Source organism: Tupaia chinensis, unplaced genomic scaffold, assembly GCF_000334495.1.
Source record: "Tupaia chinensis unplaced genomic scaffold, TupChi_1.0 Scaffold139696_1, whole genome shotgun sequence".
Taxonomy (NCBI): Eukaryota; Metazoa; Chordata; class Mammalia; order Scandentia; family Tupaiidae; genus Tupaia; species Tupaia belangeri.
The window spans coordinates 622520-646722 of NW_006199577.1; the positions used below are offsets into that span (position 1 = coordinate 622520).

Consider the following 24203-nt stretch of genomic DNA (forward strand, 5'->3'; position numbering starts at 1 on the left):
TTTCCATATCTCGTCTAGTCAGCTGTTTGCTCTTTGCAAATCTCTGTGGCAGGCAAAGAATGCGCTGACGCTCTGAGATCCTTTCTTCAATATCTTGAAGACGGTTCTGTATTGCTTCAGGAGTTGCCCTCAGTTTTGTCCTCTGAAACCAGACAAAAGAAAGGGTATGTATCATACAGGACACACCCTAAAGGTGATGCTCTGATGTCTCAAGCAAGGAAGATGATGATCTGGACTAGAAATGAACATTTATAAAAAGTGTTAGCTAAGAAGTCAAGGCACTGAGGACAATAGGTGTCATGGTGGTTAAGGCACTGGACTTCCAAATGGCTGACCACAGTTTGAGTCCTGGACCTAGCAGCTTGAAAATCATACCAAGTGTGTATGTGTGCATGCCCATAATCCTGAGAGAGAATGGAGGAGAGAGGATTATGGCATGGCCACCGCCCCCATGGAGTGATTTTTCACTTTTGCTCTCTCTGGTGAGTGCAAATATCTTATGATTAAAACCTAAAAAAGAAAAAGAAAACAAGTAGTCAAGGAACAGCTTTTATTTCACTCAATCCTAAAATCCAAAGAAGACATGCTAACAAAGTTCAGCTTTGTGAGAAGAGTGAAAGGTTCTCAATGCTGAAATTAAGAGATCCTGTCCTTTACTTTCCAAAACAAACAAAAAACAAATGACTGAAAAATATTGCCAACTTACCTTTTCACCTGAAACATGGCTCTTCCAGATCAAGATTTCTGTTTCATTGAGCCCTAGTTCCCTGAGAGAAGCAGTTTCTTGGTCTTTTTCATGTAGCGACTGGAATTGGGATAAAGTCATGGTACCAGCTGCTTCCTTCCCAAAGGGCTTATACATAGTACCAGGAGCAAAACTCTCTTTCTTAGACATACATCTGCAAAACAAGCAGTTAGAGTAAGAACATCTTAAGATTACCACAATTCATGGATGTGTGGGATCGCCATTGTAGGGAGTGGCTGGATCTGACCATGCAGGTCATGGTACACCAATATAAGAGGCACAATGAAACTCATCAGCAGTTCCCCTCTCACATCCTATTTCTAGGGTGAAGCACTAATGCAACAAAACAGCTCCATCATCTAAGACTAATAAATGACTGAACTGACAAATACTTGTTGACCTATTATGCATCAGGCACTGTGCTAGTTAAGTTACTAAGGATTTAAAAGTACAAAAAGATTAAAAAAAATGACCCCTGCTTTTATGGAAGAAAGGCACGTGAATAGGCAATGATAATGATGGGTCATAAGTGCTATGTCAGGGGAAATACAGAGTGCTGTAGAAAGATACAGGAAAGATATTTGGTTCAGACTTAATAAGATATGGGAGGCTTCCTAGAGGGAAACACACAGAAACAAAACTCTGCCTAATAAGTAGAAGTTTGCCCCAAGAAGTGGGTGGGAGAAGACTGTGCTCCATCCAGGCTTTAAGATAAGGAGTCTGTCACCTGGAAATGAGGGTCTCTAAGGATCTACCTGTTTGCAAAATTAATACCTACTCCTCGATGGAGACAGAAGTATCAAGTTGATGTTGAAGGAGGCTTTTCAGCTGCCTCTCCCCTTCTGTTTCCAGCTCCTCCAGAACATGCTCCTCACTCTTCACACAGCTGTTTACCCTGGAGTAGACAGTTGTAAGTAAGTATATACACAGAGAGTATAAGAGGCAATGAGTCTCAAAATACATTTCTTATGTATATTATCTGCCATTAGTGACTCCATGTTTTCAAAGACACTTTAACAATTTATTGTTCTTTATCATTCATTCTACAAATGCTTACTAAATAGATATTTACAGAGTTAGGTACCAATGGAAGTCAAAGATAACCAAGGCATGGTCTTTAAACTCATGAAGCTTCCAATCTGTTTAGGGAGAAGAAACATGTTTGTGTTTGGGTGTGTGTGTGTGTGGTGTGCATGTTCTTGTGGGGAAGGAGAATATGAATGGATAATGAAATAGAGAAACATGCTAAATAAGTATAACTTTCACAGAAGAAAGAGATAATTGGGAGCAAGAGTGATGAAGGAAGATTTAGAAAGATACTCTTGTTTTTAATTGGCAGAGGTTGCACACATTCACCAGAGAGAGACAGAGAAAGAGAGAGGGAGAGGAAAGAAATATGGTCATAGTACAGTCCTTTTTCCTTCATTTCTCCATCCTGATAGGATTTTCAGCATGCATGCATATGCACTTGGCATGTTTTTCAAGCTGCTGGAGCTGAATGACAGTCAGCCATGTAGGATGTGGCTCCCTTAACCACTAGGGTATGGCTACCTGTCCCATAAAAGTATTCTTAAACGGGCATTTGAAGGACTGAGTGGATGAATGAAAGGAGAACAAGGAGAGCAAGTCTGAATAGACAGAAATGTGTACTGCGGAGTATTGAGAAGTTCCATTTAGCTGACATTCATGTCTGGTGTAAAGGGAGATGATTCTGGGGAGTCAGTATAAATTGGGTCATAACATTTTATAGCCTAGACACTATTGTGTAGAAATCTAGGTAACAGCTAGCATGAGTCAAATGACCCTAAATAAAATTGAAAACTATTATTAAAATGTAAATAAACAAGACCACTTGGGGCCAGCAGATGGCATGGTGGTCAAGGCACTGCACTCTTACATGACCAACCATGGTTTGAGTCTTGGACCTGGTGGCTTGAAACATGCCAGGTATGTGTGTGTGTGTGTGTGTGTGCCCAAAATCCCGAGAAGAGAATGGAGAAGGCGTTGCAGTGTGGCCGTCGCCCCTGGGGAGTGTTTTCTTATTTTCCCTCTCTCTATCTCTGTCTGTCTCTCTCTGGCAAGTACATACACCCAATGGCAAAAACCTAAAATAAATAAATCAATAAATGAAATAAGACCATGTAAGCATGCAACAATAGATGATAAAAAATAAACACACAAAAATGAGTTATCCAATGAAGAAACAAATATTAAATACCTTCCTTATAAAATAGATCTTTCCAGGACCAGCAGTTAGCATAATGGCTATGTCGCTGGACTCCCACGTAGTTGACCGCGGTTTGAGTCCCGGACCCGGTGGCTTAAAGCTCACACTGGGCACGTGTGTGTGCATGCCCAAGATCCCGAGAGGAGAATGGAGAAGGGATTGCAGCGTGGCCATCCCCCCCGGGGGTGATTTCTCGCTTTCTGTCTCTCTCTCTCTCTGTCTGGCGAGCGCATGTGCCCTATAGCAAAAACCTCTCCAAAAAAAAAAAAAAAATAGATCTTTCCTAGGGGGGTTATGATAAGGCCTAACAAACTAACCCCCATAATTATAAGCAAGCTATTCATGTTCTAGAAAAAGTTGGTGCTATTTCAAGAAATTTCAAAACATCTTTAGGTCCAAGGTTTTTAAAAATTCTGTTTAAGTGTCTTAGTCTTATTTATCATTTAAAAATCCCAAAATTTCTAAGTTTAAAGTTTATTTCAAATAAAGCATAAAAAAATACATCAATATACATGAATCTACTGTTAAAAAAAAAAGTTGAGTTAAAAAGAAGCAAGCCACAGAAAAATTCACACAATATGTATGAGTTTGTATAAAGTTGGAAAATGGACAAAACTAGAAACATATTGTTAGGATAAATTCCTATGTGCTAAAAACTCTTTTTTTATATTAACATTTTAATTTTAATTTATTTTATACTTCAATCACTAAACAACATTTAACATGTAAAGTGAATTTACCCAACATGAAATATACACTTCACACCAATCTAGTTGAGGATACTATAAACATTATCATCAACAGGTAATAAACCATTTCTGTATCCCACAAATATCTTGCCTCTCTATTTTTCTCTCTAATTTCCCTCCTTAGGCTTTCTAAAAACTCTTTAAAATTCAAAGCAGCAAATGAATGATTAACACAAAATTCTGGATAGTGGTCACCTCAGGGTGAATGAAGCAAGGGAGGAGAAGAAAGAACCAGGGAGGAGACACAGGGGACTTCTAAAGTACTGTTGATATTCGATTTCTTAAGTTTGTAGTGGATGTCTGCTTTTATTATTAGTGTTTGAACTGTATATATAAACGATATACATTAGTTTGCATTATGAGATATAAAAACTTTAAAGTTTATTTTCAGACAGGGAAAGTAAAATTTTTTTTTTTAAGATGGAACTGGTAGTGAGGAGAGCATGTCAATTAAATATTTTAAATGTCCTGCACTATTCCAGAGTGATGACTCCATTTGCAGAGAGAGTACAAAACTTATTTAATGAGAATCCTTTAAATTTCTGTACTGTCAATAATTGTGTGGCCCCCGCTCTTAACACCGACCACTTGGGCTCAAGCAGCCATTTGGTGTAGAACCAGTAGGGGGATCCGCTCTTAGCAATGCCTTTCTTTTCGTATAATAATGTATATCGAACTGGTTTGTGCCTTTCCTTTACATTGGCAGAAATGAAGTATCACTTTCCTACTTTAAGATTGAAAAGCGCCATATGGTATTCAGGCATAAGCACGTCTTCGTTAATACACAGCCATTGCAAATAAATGCACCCACCCTGCGTGCACCCCTTCTGAGATGAGATGGAGGTAGGGTGGGACTGGGAAGAGCTGCCGTGGGCATCTTCGGAGCTGGAAATCTGTCCGCTAAGATCCTTCTGCCTGGGTGGGTCCGTCTGGAACAGGAAGAAGCCGCAGCACCCAGCCAGCTCCTGGGGCCTGTGCCGGGAGGGCATTCCGACGGAAACCTGCCCCAGCTGCGGCCGGTCCTGAACTTCGCCCTACAGGCCTGGTTAGTCCATCTCCCCCGCTCCCTTTTCCTTTGTCTCCCGCGCACACGCGAAACCTCATCCCAAAACGTGACATACCCCTTACAGAAAGAAATAAAAGTCATTTTCAAGTACAAAGAACAGAGATCCCCTGGCCGCCTGTTCCTCAGACGAGTGCTTACCTCTTCATGTTTCCACAGGCCCTTATATTTAACTTGGAGAAATAGGCTTCGGACCTCAAGTCCCAGAACTCTGCGCGGCAGACTCTAAGATGATTGTGGTGGAGCGTGGGACTCTGGGAATTGTAGTTGCAGAGAGATTGAGGCACGGAAAGAGAAAGTAGGTATTGAATGACCAATGTATTGTAAAATGGTCGAAGTATTTCTCCTGAATTTTCTGTTCAGGTTAGAGACAACGCCCACAATATCAAGCTCATAAACATGGGAGTCACCTGTGACAGCCAAGGGGAACCAAATGAGATATGATTCTGGATGGGATTCTAGAACAAAAAAGGGCACAAGGTAAAGATTAAGGAAATGTGAATAAACTATGCTCTACACTTAATAAGGTTCATTAGAGGAGACAAATGTGCCAGAGTTACGTAAGATGTTAAAACTAAGGGAAACTGTGTGGAGGCATGTGAAATACTGCACTATGCAACTTTTCTGGAAATCTAAAACTGTTTTAAATAAAAAGTTTATTTCTAAAAAGTGTACTAAAATGACTTTTTGTCTACCAGATTGGAAAAGTTTGATAATACAATTGTTCTATTGAAATTGTGGGGAAATAGGCATTCTCAATACATTGCTTAGTAAAAATATGTATCATTTCTATACTTTGGGAGGGCAACTTGAAGATACTGAGATTATAAATGTACATTTCCTGTAAAGCAGGAATCCAACACCTATAAATAGTATCCTCAACACTGTATATCCTCAAGTATGTATGTATTATTTATTCATTGTTCTTCATTGTTTATAATAATGAAAACAATTCAAATATTCAAAAACATGATACATTCACTCAGTGAGAAACTATGCAACTACAAAGATGACAAAGTTCTATATGGACTGCTATTGAACAATCCCTAAAATATAATTAGTGCAGTAACGAGATGCAGAACATGTATAGTATGCTTGCATTTGTGTAAACAGTGAAAATATAGTGTATGCTTGTATGGGCAGAAAATCTCTGGGAGAATGCACAGGAAAATATTAAGTGAATTATTCTAGGTGGGGGAACTAGATAGCTAGGGAACAAGGGCAGGAACAACTCTTCACTGATATCTTTTGCTGCCCTTTGAATTTTGAACAACATGGCTATATTACCTAGTTAATTCTTTTTTAATGAAAAAGAACCCTTTTTAAATCATAAGATTCCAAAGAAGAAAAAAAAAAAATCATGGGTTTGGGGAATGGAGGCCACACTGCTTGGACTTGAATATTATTTCTCAGTTGATAAGATAGCAGTAGGGTTCCGGAGGCAGTCTGGTCTTGAACTTTTGCTTTGATAAGTTACCAGACTATATGAGTTTCAGTAAGTCTCTTTAACTAATCTAGGCCAGTTTCTTCACCTGTAAAACAGGAAAAAGACCTCAGAAGAACAGGGTGACTATAAAGCACTATACAAAGTATAGGTTTAAAGTCACTCCATGAGAGGATGGTAATCTATGAGTAAATATTTCAAAGTTATCCAGTAAGTTCAGATTTACTCAAACTGCTTTGGATCTCCACAATCAAGTTAAGAGCAAAAGACCAAAGAGCAGCTGCTAGCCTGGGCATCTCCAGAGCTGGGAAACTATCAGTCAAGATCTTTCTGACTGTGTGGGTCCATTTGAAACAGGAAGACTAGGTTGACTACAAATGACTATACTGTAGTCATTCACATGTGGCAGGTATACACACACACCCACATCAATTGTGTGTGTGTACATATATATATATGTATTACATTACATATAATACACATTATGTAATTATATTTCATATTATATATAATAGTACTATATATACATATACATACACATACACACCAGGTGTACACACTCTGTGTATATTATTATGTAATATAGTATAGTTATTATACATTATATACTATAGTATATATTAGGTTATCAGAAAAGTCATGACCTATTTTTCTATGCTTTTCTATGCATCATGACTTTTCTGACAAAGGCAGAAGCTCCTCCTTAACACAGACATACTTGATGGTTTGTCCCTTTTTAGATATTTTGTTCACAGCACACTTTTTTTTTTTGGAGAGGTTTTCGCTATAGGGCGCGTGCGTTCGCCAGAGAGAGACATAGAGACAGAAAGCGAGAAATCACCCCCCAGGGGGGATGGTCACGCCGCAAACAATCCCTTCTCCTCCATTCTCCTCTCGGGATCTTGGGCACGCACGCACACGTACCCGGCGTGAGTTGTAAGCCACCGGGTCCAGGACGTGAACCGCGGTCGACTACGTGGGAGTCCAGCGACATAGTCATTACGCTAACTGCTGGTTCCCTTCACAGCACACTCCTAATGAATACATTATGAAGCAATTATAATACCTAGATATGGAAAAAGACATTAAAACCAAAAACCTTTTGAATCTACTCATCATATATTATTACAAGTAAACAACTGTCCATGTCTTTCATATTTCCCAAATGAGATAGTATAAATGAAGTTATAGAGAATAAATACAGCATGTTTACAAAGGACAAAAAAAAAATGTGTGCGTTGGGAAAATGTCAACATTATAATTTTAAGAATTCTCTTCAAACTAATAGTGTACACAAGTTAAAAAAGGTTGAGAGGGATTCAAGATTCCAGGGCCTAACATTAAATGATGCCTTACCATTACTGGAAAAAATGGTTTATTTCTTACTTTTTAATTAAAATTTATTCAACAATGCCTTGTCTTTTAGACACATGTTAAAACCAGAGAAGGAATCTCAAAGATGATTTAGTCCTCAGCAAATAACTTTTCATTTTTGTGCCAATTAAACATGGAGTGGTGGCCTAGTGGCTTGAAATGCATGCCAGGTGCGTATGTATGCGCGTATTTATGTGTGTATGTTCCCAAAATCCTGAGAAGGGATTGTGGCATTAACTTCTCACTGGGGGATGATTTCTCACTTTCTCTCTCTCTCTCTCTCTCTCTCTCTAGAGAGCACAAATGCCCTATGGCAAAAACTTTTAAAAAAAAGAAAACCATGCCGTGTGTGTGTTTGTGTGTGTGTGTGTGTGTGTGTGTGTGTGTGCGCGCGCGCGCACGCGTGAGTGCCCAAAATCTCAAGAGAAGAATGGAGAACGTATTGTGTTGTGGCCAGTCCCACTGGTGGGGTGTGTGGGGGGGTGATTTTTCAATTTCTCTCTCTCTGTCTTTCTCCTCTCTGGCGACGTATTGTGTTGTGGCCAGTCCCACTGGTGGGGTGTGTGGGGGGGTGATTTTTCAATTTCTCTCTCTCTGTCTTTCTCCTCTCTGGCGAGTGCATGTGCCCTAAGACAAAAACTCAAAAAAAAAAAAAAAAAAGATTTAGTCTGAGGGCTAGCACGTGGCATTGGGATTAAGGTGTTGCATTCCCACATGGCCTTGCAGTTCAATTCCCAGGTCTAGTGGCTTGAAAATCATGCTGAGTACATGTGCATGCTTGCCTAAAATCCCAAGAGGAGAATGGAGGAGAAAGGATTGTGCCATGGCTCCCTCTCTTTCTGTCTCTCTCCAGCAAGTGCATGCCACCCTATGGCAAAACCCTAAAAAAATATTTTAGTCCATGGCTCTAAATTCCAGATGGTACCTTAAGATCCTCTAGTAAATCTTATAAATCTTATGGTTACTGGATTCATCTGGAATCCACTTGCCATCCTCGAGTATCTTCTATGTACTGAAAAAAGAACTTTCAGTTAAGGCAGTGTTAACTGTAAGATAGTGCAAGCAGTACTGTAGCCTCCTCTTTATTTAGGAAATTTACAGTAAGCACTCTACTAGTAGTGAAAAAGACATAAAGGAATTTCAAAACTTCAGATAAATGAAAACTAGGTTTTTTTTCCTCACAAAATGGGAAAACCCTAACATGGTTCAACCCTCATTTTATAGGAAAATGGTAATGCCCAGGATAAAATTACTCACCCAGTTAATTAAGCAGGCATAAAATTAGAACCAGTATTTCTTCTAATACATTATGTTCTTTTCATTGAATGTGGGTCTTAACTTAGACACAGGCTACTTTACAAGAGTTGAATCTCCAAAACAAACGGGAAAATGTCTTTATCAAGGGTATAATAATAATAACACTGAACTCAAAATCTAGATTGCTGGCTTTGTGGCACAGTGGTTAAGTGATGTGCACTAGTATTCAGATTCAGCAAAACCAACCATGGTTCAAATCTTGGCTCTGGCAGCTAGAAAAACATACTCTGTGTATGTGTGTGTGTGTGTGTATGTGTGTGTGCATGTGCCAAATTCTGAAAAGAAAAAGAAATGAAGGAAAGATTGTGGCATTAACGCACCACATCAGGGGAAGCTTTCTTTCCTTCTGGAGAGCACTCCTGCCCTATGACAATAAAAAACAAAACACAACGAAAACTAGAGATTATTTTAAAAACTAAAAATCTGTGTTTATCTACAGAGATTATCTACAAGATTAAATGGTCTCTGGATTATTCTCACGTTCTATAATTTTGAGTTATAACAAAAACTTACATAGTAAGAAGTTGTTTCTAGAAAAAAAATGGGTAGGATAAAAAGAGGCCATGTAAATTCTGGCATTTAGTCTACTCAAAAGATTAATTATCATTAATATCCATTTCAAGAATATTTTCATCCTGTAATGTGCATCCTCAGGATGGTCACGTGTAATTATTACAAGAGAAATTCAGCTTAGTAATTATAGACAACTAGCTCCAGTCACATCAAAACTTGTAAGTAGTTTATTTTGCTGTTACACTTTTATTATTTTAGAACATCACCTTTATTTGACTTGAGTAAAGCATGAAACACAAGAGAACAGACTTTTCCAAAGCTAAGAACAAGGCCTTAAAAAAACCGAATAAACAAACACTTGAAAACTAGCAACTATAAATCAAATGCTAAAACCAAATAAAACACCTGAATATCTCTACATTGAAAACAACTAAACAGAACCTTATCCGTTGAAAACAATCAAACTGAAGTCTCAAATGTACTATAACTTTCCCTCTTTTCTCTGAATTTCGACCATATACTTTCTGTTTTTCATAATACACTTTCTCATATTGTCTACGTTTTTTATACACAAGCAATCATCATATCTGAAACTAGACTGTAAGTTCCTTTGAAGAGAGAGACTTTACAGTATCTAACACTATACATTAAACGTAACAGGCACATAGCAAAGACAGGTTGGCATGTATTTTTTTGGCAAACATCTCTTCACAAGTCAGCTGGAGTGAGAAAGACAATGTTTGTTAGTGGTCAGATGTGAAATCTAAGAGGAAAAAATATAAATTACACAGAGTCAACCTCTAACAGGTTGCTGCCTGGATTAAGGGGCTTAAAGGAGTTTTAATTTGCTAATACTGAAAGCAAAACTACAGTATAATTCTCAGTGGTACAATATTTAAGTGGAAAACCAAACACACACACACATGCACACTTTTTGCAACCAAAGGTTAAATAGTAACTGTAAATACTAAAGGTTAAATAGTAACTCTAAATACGATATTTAACATCATCAAAAGTTGTAGGTAATGAATAATCCAAAATTAACATGCTGAAGATGTGGTCATTCAATCAAAAGCAATCTTGACTTTGCGTTCCTGCTCCTTGCGAAGACATTCCTCGAAAATCTGTGTTACCTCTTCTACCTTCCTTTGCAGCATGCCTATTGGGGAAGAAGTTGCACTATCATTAATATCCCAGGCATATAATAACTTACATTTTCCCTTCAGCAAATGATTTATTAAACTTTACATATCAATTTTAATAACTTTTTTAGAAAAAATAGGGAAAAATTTCATCTATCTATTTTGAAAATATGAATAGAGTGGACAAAACTGTTCTTCATCTGTTTTCCCTAGCATCTAAGCAAATAACAGTATCCTTGATGTTTATGTTTTGTTGGAGAGAAGTGTTAGCTTTTTTACTCATTATACCCTAAAAGTGCCACACAAAATGCTTATTACATTGAGAATATAGATGTGGTGAGTCCTTGCTAACTATAATCGAATAAATACATTGAGTACATTCACATTCTGTTCTTTCTTTCTTTTTTTTGGGGGGGAGAGGTTTTTGCTATAGGGCGCGTGCGTTCGACAGACAGAGACAGAGAGACAGAAAGGAGGAAATACCCCCCCGGGGGGGTGGCCACGCCGCAATCCCTTCTCCTCCATTCTCCTCTTGGGATCTTGGGCACGCACGCACACACGCCCGGCATGAGTTTAAGTCACCGGGTCCGGGACTCGAACCGCGGTCGACTACGTGGGAGTCCAGCGAAATAGCAATTATGCTAACTGCTGGTCCCTACATTCTGTTCTTTCTAATGATTTATTTAACTTGGTTGTTCTTAAATTTGCTCAGGGGCAAAGCACTGCAAAATACCATTAATTTTACCATAGAAAACAGTAAATTTCCACTTTTTTTTTTTTTGAGAGGTTTTTGCTATAGGACGCGTGTGCTCGCCAGACATACAGAGAGAGACAGAGAGACAGAAAGCAAGAAATCACCCCCCAGTGGGGATGGCCATGCCACAATCCCTTCTCCCCCATTCTCTTCTCGGGATCTTGGGCACGCACGCATACGCGCCCGGAGTGAGTTTAAGCCACTGCGTCCGGGACATGTACTGCAGTCGACTACGTGGGAGTCCAGCGACATAGCCATTACGCTAACTGCTGGTTCCCAAAAAGAAAAGTTTTATAAAACAAAAACTAAATGTATACAATATACTTTAATTTTCTTTAGTCAACTAGTGGTTGAGGCGCTGAGCTCTCACATGACTGATCATGGTTTGACCCCCCTAGACCCAATGGCTTGAAAATCACACTGGGCACACATGTGTGTGTGTGCCCAAAATCCCAAGAGGAGAATGGAGAAGGGATTGCGGTATGGCCATCCTCCCTTAGGGGTGTCGTCTCAGTTTTCCTCTCTCTCTCTGTCTCTCTGGCAAGTGCACATACCCTACGGCAAAAACAGTTTAAAAAAATGCTGTTAACAAGAGTTGAGTCCAGAGATACAAGGAAGGGTTAGATTATACAGGGTATATATTTCTATATTATACAAAGAGCCAGAATTTATCATTGGGAAATGGGAACTAGTGAAGGTTTTTAAAAAAGAGACTACAGTATTATTTTACCAAGATTACTCTGACAGTGATGTGAAAAGTGAATTGGACTGTGCAAGATTAGGAAAAGAAGACCATTAAGGTCTCTAGGTCAAAGTTAAACGCATTCACCACTGCTGCATTCTACTGTAAAATAGCAGTAAAGAGATGTAAAAAAAAGAAGAAAAAAGTAACAGCACAAAACCATAAGGAGGACTGCAATGAGAAAGAAGACAATAACAACAGCTTATTAATCTCTGGCCAGGACCTAGAAAATTCTTCTCAAGAGAATTTGACCAGCTAAAGAAAAATAAAGTTCTCAATGAAAAGGACTAAATTATCCTATCATAAGTCAACAAGCCTTACCTATAAAACTTTTTAATGTATCATTCTTGATATAAATGGACAAACAAGAATCATCAGACATTTAAGGAAAACCTTTAAAATGAAAAAGACTAGAATGAAACAGCTAAAGAAAGCTGAAAGAAACAATACAGACAGAATAAAATATTTTAAAGAAATCATTAATAACCTCAGAGAAAGGATTCAGTATCCTGAAATAGCAGGATGCTATTAAAATGAACACACAGTCATGAAAACTGACAAGCTCTTAAAAAACAAAAAATATCGCAGAAAGCAAATATCAATAGAAATAATTGAATGAAAAACTGAGTATGTACCCCAAAAACCTAACAAAAACTTAAAGAAAAAATAAGAGAGAAAATAGACTTAGATCTGTCCAGGGCATCAAGCACTAGAATAAAAGAATTTCCAGAAAGAATAGAGATAACATAGGGAAAAGGGAAAGAAATTAGAAGAAACAGAATTGATAACAATCAGCCCAAACTGAAAGAAATTAGTTTCTTGACTCATCAATATCTGGCTCAAGGAATGATACAGACTCGCACCAAAGCAAACCATTTGAAATGTCATTATTCTGATGGAAAATATAAAAATCTTCCATAGGAAAATATAAAACAGGAGGCTGGATGGTGGCACAGTGGTACCACTCTGCAAGTCTGACACAAGTGAGAGAGTTCCAGGTTGCTTCTGGAGACCTCTTTGAATATGCTGGGTGTGTATGTGTGCATGATGGGGGCTGGCTGGAGTTGGGGGTAGATTATGGCATGAAGATTCTGTTAGCGATGCCGGTCTCTCTGTCTCTCACTCATGGAAGAGAGAGATAAATAAGCTTAAAAAAAAAGAAAACACAATAATGAATAGGTCACCCAATAGTTCAGGAATCAAAATAGCCCTCAAACATAGGAAAGAAAAACTTCAAAAGTTCAAGAGAGAACTATTTCCAAGAAGCAATTCAATACCCAAGATTATCAAGTGTAAGAGTAGAATAAATACCTTTTCAGACATTCAAGGTTCCAAAAAAAATGTAGTTCTCACACACTCTTTGGAAGCTACTAAAATATGTGCTGCACCAGAAACAAAAGAATAAATCAAGAAGCAGGAAATATAAGAGCCATGAAACTGGAGAGTCAACGAAGAAAGAAACAGAGAGAGTATATACAAGAATGCTGTAGAAAGGAGAAGATAGCTGAATAGCAGAATAAGAGCAACCATTCCAGATGGTAGAATAGAGATTATAGGAATCAAAGAGAGATGAATCCAAGATGAAATTGAAAGATTTAAGTTAAAGGCAGGGACTTAGAGAATAAATTACTGATAAGTATGTAGAAAACTAAGCAAATGGAGCCAGCCCATGACATGGTGGTTAAGGCAGCTGGATTCCACATGGCTGACTGTGTGGTTCCAGTCCCAGATCTGGCAGCTAGATAAATACTCCAGGTGCATGTGTGTATGTGTCCAAATCCAAAGAGAATAATATAGATGAAGGGATTGTGGTGTGGCCATCTCCCAAAGGGTGCTTTCTCACTTTCTCTGTCTGTCTGTCTCTCTCATGAATGCACATGCCCTCTGTTAATTTTTTAAAGGCAAATAACTAAATAAAATTCAAAAGATCCGAAACTTATAAAAGAAAGAAGACATAGTGTAGTATAATATATGACCAGCCTGTGAAAAATATTTATGCAGTCATAATCGTTTTTTTTTTTAATGCTGAAGGGCATGTACACACATGAGAGAGAGAGAGAGCACCTCCCAAAGGAGTCTGGTCATGTCACAACTCTTTTTCTGCCAATTCTGCATCCTGTCAGAATCTTGCCCAGCATGAATCCAACTAGGCCAGAATTCAAATCCTGGTCAGCAATGAAACTGGCTTCCTCACTATAGCATCTAACCACTGTGCTATGGATCTGGTCCTATAATTCAAATATTAAATCTTGCTACATGTGAATTCTATGATCTATGTATATTGGGAAGATAAAAAGAATGTGTGTGTGTGCATGTGTATGTGTATATACACCTCTCCCACACATATACACAATATAAAAAAGTTAAATATTCACCTCCAATTCCAAAAAGTCCATTACAGAGAAGGTCTAATATGGAAAAAAACTAAAAAGTATCAGTATAAGTAAATTTAGAGATATAAAAATAAGTAACTAAAAAAAAGCTAAAATAATTGAAATCAATTATCTCTGGCAAGTAGGAAATGGTGTATGGATCCAAGGAGCTGATATTTCTCAAAAATCTTAGGAAATTACTCTATTTCCAACGTGAGAGATGAAGGCCTGAAATAGGGATGGTGGGGATCTACCGAAAAGAAAGGATTCAAGAGCTACTTAGGAAATATAATCATTACTGAAGACAGTGTGGGAAGAGGGTGGGAGAAGGGAGAGAGTATGGGGAAAGAAATTAAGGAGCAAAATAGAGAGGCAAGACATTTATGGAACACAGAAATGACTATCTCTTGATGATAACATGTATCATATCTTAAACTGGACGGTTGTGAAGTGTACTCATGTTGGGTAAATCCACTTTACAAGCTCAGTGATGTATACTGATTGAATGTATAAATTGCATTAAGATAAAAGAAAATAAAATAAAAATAAAGACAGACTTTGTATGTCCCCACTCAATACATACCGATTGTCTGCACTCTATAGCAGAAACTGAAAGTTTGGAAGGTATAGAAGCAGAGTGGGCAAGGGTAGATAATAGAGAAATTAGGGATGGGATAATATCAGGGTAGGTAATAGAGGGAGGGAGAGAGGGGAACAGGGGAAGAAAAAAATATGTTTAATTGACAAAAATATGAAAAGCTTTTTGCTGATGATGACATATATAGTAAGGTCTTTATCTTGATTGATATGCATGATATTTGTGGGAAAAAAAACAATGTTGCACACTGTAAAGATAAATGTGATTAAATGTAAAATAAATAAGTAAATAAATAAATAAAAAGAAGTATAATCATAATTACTTACTGAAAAAAATTAAAATAATCTGCCTTAAATTCCTAAGTAAATAATAATAGTTATCTGAGAAAAAGGAAAGGGGTTACGGATTTAGGAGACCCAGGAGAGAGTGAAAATAATAAACCTAGTTTTAGATAAGTTTAATTTAGGGTGCCTTTGGGATATCTATGTGCAGATTTTGTTAAAATGGAGCTTTATGATGGATAGTAAAAGAACCATTAGTGAAATTGATGGTCAAAGTTTCACAGAAGCTACAAAAAACTGATAGATCTAAGAAGTTAATTCAGCAAGATCTAAGAATATAAGATCAACATATGAAAATGTATTGTATTTTTATACATTAAAAATGAATATATGGGAGCCAGCAGGTGGCATAGTGGTTAAGGTACTGTGGTTCGATTCCTGGATCCAGCAGCTTGAAATTCACACCAGGTATGTGTGCATGCATGCCCAAAATCCCAAGAGGAGAATTAAGGAAAAGGGATTGCAGTGTATCCATCCCTCCTGGAGGGGAGAGTGATTTCTTGCTTCCTGTCTCTCTATCTCTCTGTGTGTCTCTGGCAAGCACATGCACCTTATGACAAAAAAATTTCTCTAAAACAAAACAAAACAAAAATAAATATGTGAACCAGAATACCATTTACAATCATGACAAAGAAAATACTAAGGTATAATTCTAACAAAACCAAAACATGTATGGGAGTGATGAAAATTACAAACCATTGATGAAATAAATAAAATATCTTGATAAATGTGGGGATATACCATGTCCATGGATGGAAAAGCTCACACAGTAAAAATGTTGATTCTCTTCAAACTCATCTCTACATTAAATGCAATTCTTATCAAATCCTGTAAAACTTCTATGGAAAGGCAAAGGAGCTAAATAATCATGACAGAGAAGAAAAAAGTGGAAGGAATCATTCTATAGATACTAAGGCTTAGTATATAGTTAATGTAATGAAGACAAATGTAGTAATTAGTCAGGGGAAAGACACATAAATGCATGGAATAGATACCTTAGAAAAAGACCCATACTAATATGCCAAACTGATTTTTGTCAAAGGTACAAAAGCAATTTACAGAAAGGATAAAACTGAGGAAGGACAGTTAAATTTTCAACAAATGGTACTGGAACAACTGGATATCCAAACAAATAAAAAAGAACCTTAGTATATTACAAAAACTAAGTAAAAATGAATCATGGCCTTAAATATAAAATGATAAGACTTGTTTAAAAAAAGCATAGAAAAACATTGAGTGTATATAGGGCTAGCCAGAAAGTTCTTACACTTCACACCAAAAGCACAATCCATAAAAGGAAATACTGTTTAAGTGAACTTGTGGCGGGCACTGCATACAGAAGCCATCTTGAGCTATCCACCATCTTGAGCTATCCACCATCTTGGAAACCATTAGGCTTCACTTCCTCACTGAGCAAACTGTTTCTCAGAAATCATGTGACCAACCATTCTCCCCAGAAGTGGTTGGGTTTCTAGGCAACAGGAGAGATCCACCCCCATCAATGATTGGTTCATGCTGTTCTATCTCATTTGCATTTTGGGCAACCAATTGGTGCCCACCAGCTGTATATAACTCGCTATTTCTCCTCAATAAATGGAAGAAGAAGAAGGAGAAGACTTGATCAGCACCTCGTATTGTGTGTGCGTGTGTTTGTCCCATCTCTCACTCCCTCCCCCAGGGAACCTATTAGACTGTCCCGTGGGTCGGGACAGGACTCATCAAAATTAAAAACTTCTGGGCCAGCATGTGGTGCTAGATTCCCACATGGTTAATCCTGGTTCAAGTCCTGGACTTGGCAGTTTGAAAATCATGCTGTGTGAATGTGCATGCATGCTCAAAATCCGAGGAGGAAAATGGAAAAGGGACTGCATCATGATCAACCCCCTGGGGGGATGATTTCTCACTTTCCCTCTCACTGTCTCTCTCTGTCTCTGCAGATAGTGCACACACCCTATGGTAAAAACTCTAATAAAAGTTAAACTTTTATTCTGTGAACAATGCTGTTAAGAATAAAAAAGCTACAAACTGGAAGAAAATATCTGTAATCCACGTATCTGACAGAAGGACTCATATCAGAACACAAAGAATTCTCAAAATTCAACCGTAGAAAGCAAACTGATTAGAAAATAGTGTGTTTTAGTCTGTTCTGTTGCTAATAACAAATATGTGAATCTAGGCAATTTATTTGAGAATATATATTTAGCTCATAGTTTTATTTTATTTATTTATTTATTTATTTAATATATTTTTGGAGACACTTTTTGCTACAGGGTGTGTGTGCATGCCAGAGAGACAGAGAGATAGGAAGCAAGAAATCACCCCCCCCCCCGGGGGGATGGCCACATCACAATCCCTTCTCCTCCATTCTCCTCTTGGGATCTTGGGCACACATGTATGCACATGCACCTGGTATGAGTGGTTTGTTTTTGTTTTTGAGAGGTTTTTTGCTATAGGGCACCTGCACTAGCCAGAAAGGCAGAGAGAGACAGAGAGTCAGAAAGCGAGAAATAGCCCCCCAGGGGCCATGGCCACGCTACAATCTCTTCTCCTCCATTCTCTCAGGATCTTGGGCACGCACACACATGAGCCTGGCGTGAGTTTAAGCCACTGGATCCAGAACTCGAACAGCGATTGACTATATGGGAGTTCAGTGACATAGCCATTATGCTAACTGCTGGTCCCAACCTGGCGTGAGTTTTAAGCTGCTGGGTCTGGGACTTGAACCGTGGTCAAATACGTGGGAGTCCAGCAATGTAAGCATTACGCCATCTGCTGGTCTCAATAGTTTAGAGGTTGATATATCCAAGAGCATGGTGTCGACATCTGGTGAGATCTTTTTGTTGTATTGCAACATGGCAGGAGGCAGGAGTGTGTGTAGAGCAGAGCATGTCTTTGTTTCATTTCCCCTCCTTATAAACTCACCAGGACTCAATCAACCTGGTGCCTAATCACTTCCCAAAAGCCCTAACTTTCAACACCATAATCGATTAAGTCTCCACCCTTGCAACACTGTAACAACAGATAACTAAATTTTAACACATAAATTTTGAAGGAGACATAGTCAAACCATAGCAATGGACAAAAGACATGAACAGACATTTTCACTGAAGAGGGTATACTGAAGGCAAATGAGCACAGAAAAAGATGTACGACACCATTAGCCATCAGGAAAATGCAAACTAAAACTGTAATTATATCACTATACATCCATCAGAAGGGCTGAAATAAAAAGCAATAAAAACACCAAATGTGGGGTCAGTAGGGGGTGTGGTGATTAAGGTGCTGAACTCTAACAGATGACTGACCACAGTTGGAGTCCTGGACCTGGTGACTTGAAAATTATACTGGGTGCATGTGCGTGCATGCCCGGAGGACAATGGGACAATGAAGGAGAAGGGACAGTGATGTGGACAGTCCCGGGGGATGCTTTTTCATTTTCTCTCTCACACACAAGGTGCGTGTCTCTGGCAAGCACACGTACCTTGTGGCAAAAACTTTAAAAAAAAAAAAAAAAAAGAAAATACAAAATGTTGGTAAGAGGATACAGATAAACTGCATTACTCATGTATCAATGGTAGGCATATAAAATGGTACAGTCACTCTGAAAAACTGTGTCAGTTCCTTATAAAACTAAATGTGATGCTAACTGCAGTGGTGGAGCAGTAATGCAACATTTCCTTGATGCTGAAGTCACATGGATAGGTCCTGGGTTAGAGTTCTGAGTTCTCCCCATACACATCAGGCCTCTGCATGCAGGCCCATGATCCTGGCTAGTTAAGGTTGGAAGGGGGTCCCTGTGTAAGGAGCCTGTTGTAGGTACCTCTCTCTTGCTCTCTCTCTTAGACAAATAAATAAATAAACTTAAAACATAAACATGCCACTACTGTATGACTCAGTAATTGCATTCTTGGACATTGACTCCATTTACACAAGAACCTGTAAATAAATGTTCATAGCAGCTTTACTTATAATATTCAAAAACTAGAACCAGCCCAGATGTCCTGCAGCAGGCGAATGGCTAAACAATTGTGCTAAACCCATTCCATGTAATAATATTCAACAATAAAAAGGATTGAACTATTTGATACACGTAGCAACTGGGATGAATCTCTGGGGAATTATGATGAACAAAAACAAATAAAAACAGCAGAATCTCAAATGGTTACAAGTTACATGATTCCAGTCATAAAATATTAGAAACAGACTAGGTTAGTGATTACCAGGAGTTAGGAACTGGGGATGGGAGGTTTTGGTGGAAAGAAGGTAGCTGTGGTGATAAAAGATGAGGAAATCTTGTGGTATGGAACTGCTCTGTATCTTGATTATGGTGATGAATATACAAACCTACACATGTGATACAACTGTATAGAACACACACACTCACATGCACATGCACACCCATGCACATACAAGTAAAACTGGAGAAATCTGAATGAGATGGTTATATTGTATTAATGTCAATATACTGGTTGCGATATTGTACTACAGTTCTAATAGTATGTCACCACTGAGGAAAACTAAGTAGAGAATAAATAAGACTTCTACATTATTTCTTACAATCATGCATGGATCTATAATTACCTCAGTAAAATTTTTAATTAAAAATGATTAACATATACAAATAAGTTTTGACTCCCAATCTCTTCTCCTGCAAGTGCAGGCTCAGTAGGCACATAATATGACCTCCAATGGAAGTCAGGTGATAGTTTTACCAAATCCGTTCTCATTACTTAACGTGGTTGGCCATCTTCTGGGTCTTTGCCATATGTTTTATCATTGTTGCTTGCCTGCTAAGCTAATGTCACATTTTAAGGTTTTAGCTATTGCGTAATATATCTCATGTATTAGTTAGGTTAGGCTGTTGCTTAAAAGCAATCTTGAAGTATTAGGAAGTAAGTGAAATTAAGGTTCATTTCTTACTTGGAAAGGAAAGTGGGGCGGTAGGGGGAGAGAATGACTATGCGGTCTTCCCATTAATCATGGCTTTTAAGAAGACACCAAGCCTGTTAAAATTAAGATAACACTCAGAATAAATATATTTGAATTGTTAGTGCTAAACTACGTCTGATGGGAAGAAGGCTGTTTACAGAGATGTACAAAGCTTTCACCTCTGCCATGAGAATTCACATCCTAATTTCTCCACTAAGGTGGTGACAAGACATTGTGCTTGTGTATAGCACTGCCCTTCATATAAAATTAATTTAAAAATACATTTTTAGGAAGGCTGTGAAAAGTAAGGATGCTGAAAGTGTTCTGATTTCTTGGCAGCATGGGAGGAACAGGGTAGAAGAATTATTATATTTTAAGTGGACTTCACTCAGTCATCCTTTTGAAGTATTACTTATTACTCAATTCTCATTTGAAATTCTACCTCTCCTAGGAAAGCAACTAAAGATTATGTTTTTATTCCTTTATCACACTCTACCCCTTCATTAGGTACCTGTTCAAGGCAGAAGTGCCATTGACATTTATACCTCCTACATTGAGGTATAACAAGGTGCCTTGGCAAGTTGTAAGTGCTTTGTATTTAGTCACAACTGCTCTGAGGTTTTGACTTGTATCTAAAAGAATACCTTCCAATTATATAGCACTTCAGTTTTCAAAATGTTTATACACATTATCTTATTTGATTCCCACAATATCCTGAGATGGAACAAATAATTAAAAATGAAGATTAAGTAACTTCTCAAAGGACAAAGGTAATGAGAATTGATAACAAGCCCTGTATCTTTAAACTCATACCTAACAGGGTTTCTTTCTTCCTGTTACAGTGTATCTGTTCATCAAATGGCATGGAATTTTAAAATAAAAGTACTATGGCTTTCCTTGGAATAATTCCATCTGGCATGACTGTTTTCAGGAGCCATAATCATTTACCTCCGTCTGCCTTCTCACCCACCTAAGTGCGTGCCACTACCGCATGGAAGATTCGATGGACATGAGCCCCGTGAGGGCCCAGAACTATCTTTTCGAATGTGAAGTAAAGGCCGACAAATATTATCACTTTAAAGTGGATAATGATGAAAATGAACACCAGGTATCTTTAAGAACGGTCAATTTAGGGGCTGGTACAAAGGATGAATTGCACATTGTTGAAGCAGAGGCAATGAATTATGAAGGTAGTCCAATTAAAGTAACACTGGCAACACTGAAAGTGTCTGTACAGCCAACGGTTTCCCTTGGGGGCTTTGAAATAGCTGTGGAGGAAGATGCAGAATGAGAAGAAGAGGAAGAGGACGTGAAAGTCTTAAGTATATCTGGAAAGCAATCTACCCCTGGAGGTGGTAGCAAGGTTGCACAGAAAAACTTAAAACTTGTTGCTGACAAAAATGATGATGATGATGAAGAAGATGATGATGATTTTGAAAATGAGGAAATAGAAGAAAAGGCTCCAATGAAAAAAATCTATATGAGATACTCCTGGCAAAAAAATGCTCAAAAATCAAACCAGAATGGAAGACTCAAAAGCATCAACACCAAGATCAAAGGGTCAAGAATCACTCAAAAAATAGAAAAAAAAAATCCTAAAACACCAAAAGGACCTAGTTCTGTAGAAGACATTAAAGCAAAAATGCAAGCAAGTATAGAAAAAGGTAGTTTTCTTCCCGAAGTGGAAGCCCAGTTTATCAATTATGTAAAGAATTTGCTTCCAGATGACTGACCAGGAGGCTATTCAAGATCTCTGGCAATGGAGGAAGTCTCTATAAGAAAATAGTTTAAACGGTTTGTTAAAATTTTCTGTCTTATTTCATTTCTGTAACAGGTGATATCTGGCTGTCCTTTTTCTAATGCAGAGTGAGAACTTTCCCTAGTGTTTGATAAATGTTGTCCAAGTTCCATTGCCAAGAATGTGCTGTCCAAAATGCCTATTTGGTTTTTAAAAATGGAACTCCACCTTTTGCTTGGTTTTAAGAATGCATAGAATGTTATGACAGGACACAGTAGTAGTGGTGGTCAGATGCGGAAATGGTGGAGAGAAAAAAAACATACATGTGAAATAAACTTAATAAAATAAATACTATGCTGAGCTAATAATCAGCATTCTATACCATAACCCTATTTGTTGTCCCTTCAAATCCTGAAGTCCTCAGAATGAGGCTGGTCTATCTGAATCCTAGCTGGGAAAGTTTAACTGGTGAAATATCATCAAGTCATTTTATCTCTGAGGTGGTCATTGAGCATAGGTCCCAAAACAGCATTATAATAAGGCTCCAGTGAATTTATATTTTTTAGTTACTAATAGGAAGAAAATTGCTTTGGAGAAAAATCTTTCTCACGAACAATATAAATTCTGCTGTTTGGGAGTGGTTTAAATTATGTTACATGGGAACCAGCAGTTAGTGTAATGGCTATGTCTCTGGACTCCCAGGTAGTCGACCATGGTTCGTGCCCCAACCCGGTGGCTTAAAACTCACGCCGGGCACATGTGCGTGCGTGCCCAAGATCCCGAGAGGAGAATGGAGGAGAAGGGATTGCAGCGTGACCATCCCCCCTGGGAGTGTGATTTCTCGCTTTCTGTCTCTATGTCTCTGTCTGTCTGGCGAGTGCACGTCTGGCGAGCGCACGCGCCCTATAGCGAAAACCTCTCCAAAAAAAAAAAATTATGTTACATGTAATTCATTGGGGGAAGCTCTCCAGCTTGAGGAAACTCACTTGGGCACAAAACGCACATAAGTCGGATTAGTGAGAAATCTAATTTTGCAGATGTATTGAGTGTATTTCAAATCTGGATTTACATATAAAAAAGATGCTTGGTTGGAAAGAGCGCTCTGAGAATGTTAACCATCATATACTTTTTCTTAACATGAGCTGAAAACTTGCTCAATTCTAATCTCAGTATCCTAATCTACCCTACAAGAAGTTCTTTATAACCAAGGGCCAAAGCTATGACAATGAATCTATTCTGTCTGTAAAATGGAGCAAAGATTTAGCAAGTGGCTCATTAAACAGTGGGAAGACAAAATACCATTCAATAAATTACAATGGGAAAAAGCAAATGTCTCTTTTGGGCTTAAGAAACTCTAAAAGTGGGGACCAGCAGGTGGCATGGTGGTTAAGGTGATGGACTCCCATATGGCTGAATGCCACTCAAGACCTGGACCTGGTGGCTTGCTTTCTCACTTTCCCCTTTTCTCTTTCTCTCTCTCTGGTCAAATTAAAAAAATAATAATAATGCATAAAATTAAGTGAATAATTCTTTAAAAAAAGAAAGAAAGAAAGAAAGAAAGAAAGAAAGAAAGAAAGAAAGAAAGAAAGAAAGAAAGAAAGAAAGATGAAAAGTGAGCCTCAAAAGTAAGGTATCTTTGTGCTGGTGCTATATCTGTGGCAAATCAAGAGTACTCACTTCAGGGCCAGCAGGTGGCATAGTGGTTAAGATGCTAGACTCTCACGTGGTAGACTGCGATTGAAGTCTTAGACTCGGCAGCTTGAAACTGAATGCCAGGCACATGTGCGTGTGTGCCCAAGATCCCAAGAGGAGAATGGAGGAGAAGGGATGGCGGCATGGCCACCCCCCTCCCCCGGGGTGTGATTTCTCGTTTTTTGTCTCTCTATCTCAGGTAAACACACGCACCCTACAGCAAAAATTTCTCTCTATATCTAAACAAAACAAAATAAAAAATGAGCATTTACTTCTTAAGCACCAGAAGTGGAATCTTATACTCCAGAATACAAGAGATGATGTTTCCAATCAACTCATGTCATCAATTTCACAAAGAATTAAAAAAAAAAAAAAAAAAAAAGGGAAAAAAAAACAAACTTGTTTCCAAGGTAGCAGTGCAGTTAAATCACAACTAGTGAAGGAGCTAAAAAGCCTACTCCCA

At 38.2% G+C, this 24203-nt stretch overlaps 2 protein-coding genes across 2 annotated transcripts in view; both read right to left on the bottom strand.

The window, feature by feature from the left end:
- The window catches only part of RBM41 (RNA binding motif protein 41), a 48676-nt gene extending 43685 nt beyond the window's left edge, over nucleotides 1-4991 (bottom strand). The window contains exons 1-4 of the mRNA XM_027765754.1: nucleotides 4926-4991; nucleotides 1524-1640; nucleotides 707-899; nucleotides 1-142 (exon numbers count right to left, since the gene is read on the bottom strand). Coding sequence (XP_027621555.1) covers nucleotides 1-142; nucleotides 707-899; nucleotides 1524-1640; nucleotides 4926-4933 — 460 coding nt within the window. The 5' untranslated portion in view covers nucleotides 4934-4991. The remainder of the gene's footprint in view (nucleotides 143-706; nucleotides 900-1523; nucleotides 1641-4925) is intronic.
- Nucleotides 4992-9683: 4692 nt separating this feature from the next.
- Nucleotides 9684-24203, bottom strand: part of NUP62CL (nucleoporin 62 C-terminal like) — a 111023-nt gene continuing 96503 nt past the window's right edge. Inside the window, exon 10 of the mRNA XM_027765756.1 lies at nucleotides 9684-10591. Within this exon, the coding sequence (XP_027621557.1) occupies nucleotides 10497-10591 (95 nt within the window). The 3' untranslated portion in view covers nucleotides 9684-10496. The remainder of the gene's footprint in view (nucleotides 10592-24203) is intronic.